This window comes from Porites lutea, chromosome 2 (genome assembly GCF_958299795.1).
Source record: "Porites lutea chromosome 2, jaPorLute2.1, whole genome shotgun sequence".
In the NCBI taxonomy this organism is placed as follows: Eukaryota; Metazoa; Cnidaria; class Anthozoa; order Scleractinia; family Poritidae; genus Porites; species Porites lutea.
Genome location: NC_133202.1, coordinates 26887760 through 26895841, shown reverse-complemented (window position 1 = coordinate 26895841; position 8082 = coordinate 26887760). Strand labels below are relative to the sequence as shown.

Below are 8082 nucleotides of genomic sequence, written 5' to 3'. Positions count from 1 at the left end.
ACTCTGATTCAGCTTGGCGTCTGGCAGCTTTTTTTGTGCAACATAGTGTTTCCTAATTCGAGAAAGAAAAAGATATTTGATTCACTTTCAAACTATTATTACCTTAATTATATTCTTTGTTAGGTAAAAATAACTTTTAGTGAAATGCATAGAAACATAGAATAATCCTGGCTGAACTTGCCCAAATACCGGTTAGTTCTCATCCTGGGTTAACTGTCTGAAACGGGGCAAAAGGCGCAGTTGTAATTGTAACTATTACACTTAACGTCCAAGTTGTCTTGACCAGAATGCCTAATTAAATAGGAGTCATTCATCTATCGTTTCAAATCTAGATGTGACGGTAGAACCGAAGTAGCTTTGATGAGATCGAGCAACAATGAAGAACCAGCTCCAAATACAGTTAAAATCAAACTCACCCGGTTTTTTTGTTCCTCGATAACATTTGAAGCTACAGTACAAAGAGTTTTGTTAACGTGTTTTACAGCATCCCAAATATGAACCTACAGTTCAATTTATTAAAGGAAAAGCGTGTAGGAATTCTCGTATATATTCTCAGTGCAACAATGCAATATAACAAACGACAAGAAAAAAATACTTACCGGGACAGTTTGATTTATCTCTGTAATGCATATTTCAAACACGCTGATTGGTACAGCTGCCAGTCGTTGATACTGTGGTCGTTTTGATATTTTCCGGGGAACACTGCTGGGCTTACACAAACCAACAGATACCAAACCTCTGTTCCACAGCCTTGCAATAAACCAGCTTGAGTCAACTGATGGACTAGTCTTCTTCGGACAACATTCCTTCAACAAAAGAAAGAAACACCATTAACAGAAATAAAATTCAAACAAAGACAAAATATGTTTGTTACTGTAGTCGTGCAGCAGGCCTCACCTTCTTACACCGTTTTTACGCCTCCTTTCAGTGTATCGGATCCGAAAAGTTAACGGAACTTTTGAGTAACGGGCTAATGCGCCCAAAGTGCGCGCGCAAGCGCTTGTGGGATTGCGGCAATATAATCAATGCAGCTGGCAGAAGGAAACACAGGGATTTATTGTGGTGCTTAATTCGGGACTATCGACATGAAGCTCTATCTTTTGGCCAGATTGGGTGTTAAATTCATTACAGAACCGAAATCCTAGCAATAAAAAATCCCAATACGTTTCTAGAAAAGAGAGAGTATCAGAGCTGTATCTAGACTACTACTGGTAAAGGTCAAACTCAATACGCGGAGAACTGACCCTAACATACCAAAGATAATACTTTCATTATCGCTTACCATGCCACTTTGATTCAAACCAGTGTGGTAAAAAGCATGCGTAGACTCATCTTTGACCAGTTTGGTCATCCACCTACTCTGCGATTTCTTGGCTGTTGAACCTCGCAGGAATGTAATACCTTGGTACGGGGTAGTCAGAGAAGGTAAAACGTTAATAAGCAGGCCAAGCTTTTCACGTCCCTTCATGCACACTCCACTGTGATCATTTTTTAACCAGGATCCACTACTCTGAGAGTGATTTCCATTTAGCAGAGTAGATTGAGGTTCATCCAGAAGGGCAAAGGTTCCAATCTCAGTGTCTTTCTGCTGCAATGCAAGCCCGTTTGCCTTGGGATGAGTTTCCTCAGTAGAAGACGTTCCCAATGCAGTAGACTGAATTTCATCTTCATCACCGTCAAGGCTCGTAACGGTATCATGGTATTCAAGAACTGTTTTATGTGAAGCCATACCATAGTATCCCATAACGCCAAGAAACGTAATGTCATTGCCTTCTTGTCGGTTTGATGAACGAATTTCGGGATGCAAACCAAAGTAAGGTGAGGAAGTAAATTTTGGAAGTTCAGATAATTCATTTTCACTGAGTTCTTCACTGTCTGAGTGTCCCATAAATATCACGATTGGTTCATTCACCTCCCTTTCAGCATTGCTAGGCAAAACAGTAGCGTTACGTTCTTTCCCAAAGCTTGTAGCCGGCAGGGTTGTGTTAAATTTTACGTCCTCTGCTGTGACATTCTGAAGAATACATAACAATGTGCAGAATATATCGTTAAGCCCTAATGATAAACTATCCATGTTAAACTTTTGCTTTCACTAAATTAGCCTGCGTGGCAGGTTCCAATTTTTGTAGGGAGGGATGGGTCGGAGGGGGGGGTTGTGGGGGGAAGGCAGGAATTTAAGGAAGCACACGCCCGCTAGGGAAGTAAACGAGAGTCTCCTCATTGATTGGGAGAAGCCGCTACCGCTATGCGAGCTCAAATGTCCGAAATGTATGGCCACGCACCAGGCTAGTTTTCACTACACACCTACATACCGTTAACTACCGTTTATAAACCGTGGTTATGTACAACTTTGTAAGGGAATTTTAGATGTCTATGAGGGCTTATAAATGGGGGGGGGGGGGGGGGGTGAGGCGCTTCTTATCGTCGTAAAGATCAAATTCATTTTAACAAAAGTAACAAAAGCTAGAGGGAAGCTTATAACCGGCTTACTTTTTTTAAAATTTACAGGTAGACAGTATATCATTGCAGCCCGACTTAACTCTTTAGCTACATCTTCAAATCCTACCTACCTCTTATTTTAGTCTTGATTTTAACTATAGCTGCCCTGATTTCACAATTACATTCTCCATTGTCATGTCTAAACTGCAACTTAGTCTAGCAAAACGGTGTTTATTTTTCGTGAAAAAGCCTCCAGTTTCCTAGTGCAATGGCAGATATTATTTAAAGCTCGAGTTCTCTTCGACATTTTAACTTGAATAGCATGATATATGAAAACCTCAAACTTACGCCGTCTGCCGAGCATATCGAGTCCGATGCAGTAACTGTCCTTCGAGCAAATGCTTCTGAGTTTGTGTCCTTAGGCCACGCGATACCAATGTGCAGCCATTTTAGCAGTGACATTACAGCACTTAAGAGACTGTCCCATGCCTTATTTTTGGATTGGTATGTACCAACCATGTCCATTTCTTGTTCCTCATCCATTTTCGTCTGTAGAAAAGAAAGACAAACCATCGACTTATCAGCACGAGAAAGCAGCCCAAATTTTGCGTTTCCCAGCGAAATGTTATGCCTGACTAGGAACGAGAGCTAATATTTTGTCAATACGCAAGGACTCTTGTAACTTCTCAGCCGTCTTTACGTTCTGAGAAACCCCAGGGGTACTCCAAAAACGCTTATACGGAGACAGAGGTCCAAACTCTTACCATTTGATACACATATACAGAAAAGGCATCTCTTTCGTATGTGACCTTCTATTGACAAATGCAGTGCCGCTTTCACATTAATATTGATTGCTAGTTTAGAAGACTGCATTCCTTTTAACTTGAATAAATCACTTTTAATTGAATAAATCACTAGACTAGAAAGTTTTATTTTCTCTTTCACATCCATAAAAAACGTCAATTAGCCATATTTGGTCCTTTTACAGACCTTCATGACAGATTTCTCTATCAGCCTTTCTTGAACTTCAACTAATGTAATCCCTACCCTTTCATACACCTGAAGCCTGAAAAAGGTGCCCCTTCTGAGCGGAGCGGAGGCCATTATGGGTCAGTTTTCGCCTGGTAAAAAACAGTAACGTTTGCCTCTATTTTCATATTGCACTTTCTTCCTTTGCTATATACTTACTTCATTTGTAAAGGTTTTTCCAGGCAAAAAAGCTGTTGTGAAACTGCTGACTGACTTGTTGACTGAGTTAACCGTTACGGATACAAGCATATCAATCGACGTCAGGTGGATTTCGATTAAAGCGCTCTTGCTTCCAAAGTCTTCAATAACAGTAAAGCGTTGTTGGAACGGTTCATCAGCAACATCGAATCCTGCATTTGAAGGTAATCAAAGAACAATAAATATTTTATCTCTAATGGTATAAGTGCTATTGCTCATCAATTTGAATCTAAAAGATCCTACGTACGCGTATGGCTACAACTAGATTACACTGATAAACCTATTTTAAGAGCTCTGAAATTAGATAAGTTTATTTAAACTTGCAGGGACAACAAATAACTTAACGGAAATTTTTGACGTTTTAAGGAATTTCTATCGCGCGCGCGAGAATCGTTTCCTTAGAAACAAGTAACCAAGGAAACAAAACCACCCAAACAAATAAAGTTTTTTTTCACTGTTTGAAGCCAAGAAGAGAAAATTAACGACAACCAGATAAATTTGATTCTAAAAGAATTTAACAAGCTTTAATACTTTTAAATGAATAGTTGGCGAAATAGTTTGATAACTTTTAGGCAAAAGCGAAGTTAGTCTGGGAAAAATAACGATTTTCGCGCGTGCCCTGCATTTATGCTAGCTAGTAGCTTACGCCATGGGGAAAATTAACGCGAAGAGAGTACATGTGAAAATAACAAAAGTTTTACCTTCCTCGTTGACATTTCCTGAAGCAGTGGAAGTTCCTAACACTGTTAGCAGCAGAATAATGTAGGTTAAAAACGTTTTCATTTTGTCAAGAGTGACTTTTCTCTTTCTCAAGCGCAACACGACTAAACTCGTTTAGCGACATGAAACGATTAAAAAGCCCGACGTCATAAAAACAAAATAGAACGTTCTTCTGCGCGCGTTTAGTTCATGGAACACTCAGTTAGTGTTACCCTCCAAAACATCACATTGACATCTGATTGCAACTGTTCATTTTGTTAATCATGGGTACGTTAAACTTCACTCGAAGGGCGCTTTTCAAGAGTCAGAACTGGCCAGCCGGACCATGGCAGGATCAGTCATTTTGAAAATGAGATAGGCCTCTCTCCAAGAGTTTCGGCTATTTCTTTTGCGCATGGTATTTAGGATTTGACTGATCTGGCTGAATAGCTTTGATAAAAAATGAAATTCTCATTACGACGGGAATGCCCTGGCCGCTCAGTTCTGACAAATGGAACGCACCCTAAGGCTACATTTATACCACAGTCGATTTTTTCCCCGGAAGCTTCTGATACTCAATTCCTTTCAGCGTTTACACTCAGATCTAGGGCGCGGGACACTTCCTTATTTGGCCTAAGTGGGTTTATACAGCTAAGGTTCAAAAGCTCTAGGTCTTGAGTCTAATACAGGGTACAAAATTTTACTAAGAGTTCCTGAGCAGAGTGGCTTTTTTTTACCGAAAGCCTTCCCAAAGAATGGGAAGTTACTAAGTTTACTGGACGAGATCATAGATGCAATAGAACTTTGTCACGCGTCGGCCATTTTGTCCCAGGAGATTGAAAAAGCTTTGTATTTGCACGGCGAGCCTCGCGGTAAGAACAAGGCTGGCAGTGCAAATACAAAGCTTTCTCTGAAAAGTACTCTATGAAATTGTTATAATTCTTCTTTTTTTTATTGTGGATAATAGCATTTTTTCAGTTGCTATTTAACTGTTTGTCCCTTTCAGAATTTCCAAGTGGAATTAAAGACTTCACCAAATACCTGAGCCTACGTGTAACCGCACCCTCCCCCCAACGAAGGAAAAACGGAGGGGGGGAGCGTCAGGCTACAAATACCTGTGGTAATTTATTTATGGTAAAATAGAGGAAAGATAAAAAGTGCTGAGCTTAAACGAGAAATTAAAGGAAGTTTCAACTTTTACGCTTAGGACGACTTTTCCTGCCTTGCCTCCATTTTATTTGTGGACTTAAGTTTTAAGCAGGTAAAAATTACGCGACAATAGAAATCAACCCTTAGTCATGCCGTAGAAGACGTGTCGGCGATGATTTGGTTTGGAGCTAAATGTGCATAAAGCTACCCTGGGTTCCAGAGGATATTTTTTTCTTATCGATACTGATGGTTCGCGGCGAAGCCGCGTCAACGAGGCGCGAAGTAGCCTCCGACGCAGACGTTCTTAGGGGTTCGTCACGCGTTCCTGCCCCACGAAGGAGCGCGTGACGAGCCCCTAAGAATTTATTTTGTATTAGGTAGTTTTAAGAAATATTGTAATTTACAGTATAGTTTTATAGTGTATAATGTACATCTAGGCTAATTTCTTTCGGATTGTGTATTGTTATTTTAGAATTAGTTTTATTTCAGTGTCCCCAATTAACCCTCTGCTAAATACTATATTGATACTTTAATAAGGTCATGATGATGATAAAATTGGAATATGCACAATCGAAATACCAGTAAAGATAAAAAAAATGGTGTTGCTGAGTGAATATCTTGCATTTACAATAAAAAGAATTTTTAGACTTGGCCAAACTTTTCTTGTTTGTTAGGGCTCCTGGTTTGTATGAGTGGCCACGTATTTTGGCCATGTGTATTTTTTCAATTCTATTCTATGTATTTCTTTACTCTCATACAGTACAAAATAAACGTTGTTGTTGTTGTTGTTGCTTGTAGTTTTCGAGCCAGACAGCCCCCCTCCTCCTTGTGACCTAGTCACGCTTCAAAGTCACGCCTCTGCTTCTCTCCAACCTTGTTCCCAGGGGCTTCTCGGTTTTCAAAATAGCGTGGCTGCTTGCCTAGCTTCTCGCGATTCATATATGCAGTCGGCTCTATTGTCGGCTCTACTTTTCGACAGAAACGCTGACGAGATGAAGAAAAAATCTTGCAAGATAAACAGTTTGCCGCGTTGACGGTATCCTCATTTTTTGCCAGTTTTGTGGTGATTAGCAGCTTACGTGGGTAGGTGAAAAGTAAACTGTTTTGTGTTAGTCTTAATTACCGTTATAAGACAATCTTGAGTTCTTGCTAAAATGTGTCAAGCGGCCTTCCCTTCAGTGTAGGTTCGTTTACCCGGCAATTTTCAATTGCGACAAGTTTATCCACTGGTATATCAAAGGGCTAGAAACATTCAATGGTAAAAATTTCAAAGCGAATTAATATGGATGCCATTTTTATTTAAAATAGTGACATCCGCATTTGGAAGCGACTTCAGTATTTTTTTTTTGCGATCAGGCGTTCTTTTCTTTCTCGGGAGCGCTGATGATGATGATGATGATGATGAAACCTTTGTTTAAGTGTCATAAAATTCTAGTACATTACAGTAATAATTGGGGAGACAGCGGATGGGCAAAGAAAAAGGAAAGAAGGACCGCCTGAACACGATTATATTTCATATGGAGACCGTAAAATGGTACTCAAGGCTACAATCCCGGACAGGAACAGCAGCTCATTTTAATGTTCAAAAACGATGGTTTTCCCTTGTGCTGAAAATACCCACTGGCCTCCTTAATTAATGTTGATTGATACAGCTGAATAATAGAAGTCAAGACATGGAACAATGTAGACCTGTTTAGCTTGTATGTTTTGTTTCCCAATTAAGATTCCAGGGGAATTAAACCCTTTTTCTTTTCATTAAATAACGGGTAAATATGCATGCAAATAGAGACACACTTTCTCTAGAGTATCATCACATGATCTGCATGACATGCACATGTACTTAAGTGTTGATGGGGAAAAAGGATAAAAAAAAAGGTGAAAAGTAGGAACCTTCCCAACACTTTTGTAAATGATTGCAGCTTCAGGATTGTATGTTCCAGTGCAATAATAAAGGGTTTCCCAGGGTCAGTTGAAGAAGCCCTTTTTTCTGGTAACTATAGAGGCAGGAAATGGCATTTGTTGTTCTTGGTGCACTGGGCAACCTTGAACAAGTATAGCCATATATGAGGCCCTTTGAGTTGTGAGGGGGTACATTCATCCCTAGTCTGAATTTCAAATGCAGTCGTTTTGTGTTTTGAAGAGTTGACCATGTTCTTGTCGGTATTTAACTCATTTTTATGTTGGTTGTCACCATTTCATCTTGTTTTAAGTCACCGTTTCAAGCCCATGTCACTTGTCAGTACTTTACCTTAACAGGGTCTCAGATATAGATGAGGGATGGGTGGAAGAGGGGGACCTCTCTTGTCAGTATTTCAAAGTGCTTCATGTTATGTATTGAACATGTCAGCTCCCCGCCCCCTCCCCCCCTCTATTGTTAAGTTGTATACATGTGCTGTTGTTTTCCTGCTTCTTAGCTTTTTTGACAGTTCCAATTCAATTATTGTACTGACACCTTCAGAAATTTTCTGTAGAGTATGTTATGGTTAAAACAAAATTTCAGCAAGAAGTAACACTACCAACTCTTCAGTATGTATGAGCAACACCTTACCCATGTACACAGCTACATGA

General features: G+C 39.8%; 1 protein-coding gene across 1 annotated transcript; it reads right to left on the bottom strand.

Moving 5' to 3' along the window:
• Positions 1 to 314: 314 nt before the first annotated feature.
• LOC140925935 (uncharacterized) lies at positions 315 to 4449 on the bottom strand. The gene is made up of 6 exons (XM_073375762.1): positions 4368 to 4449; positions 3628 to 3818; positions 2788 to 2988; positions 1283 to 2014; positions 600 to 806; positions 315 to 500 (listed from the first exon to the last, which is right to left on the bottom strand). Exons 1-6 carry the CDS (start codon positions 4447 to 4449, stop codon positions 315 to 317), a joined length of 1599 nt encoding a protein of 532 aa, XP_073231863.1.
• Between the last annotated feature and the right edge of the window lie 3633 nt (positions 4450 to 8082).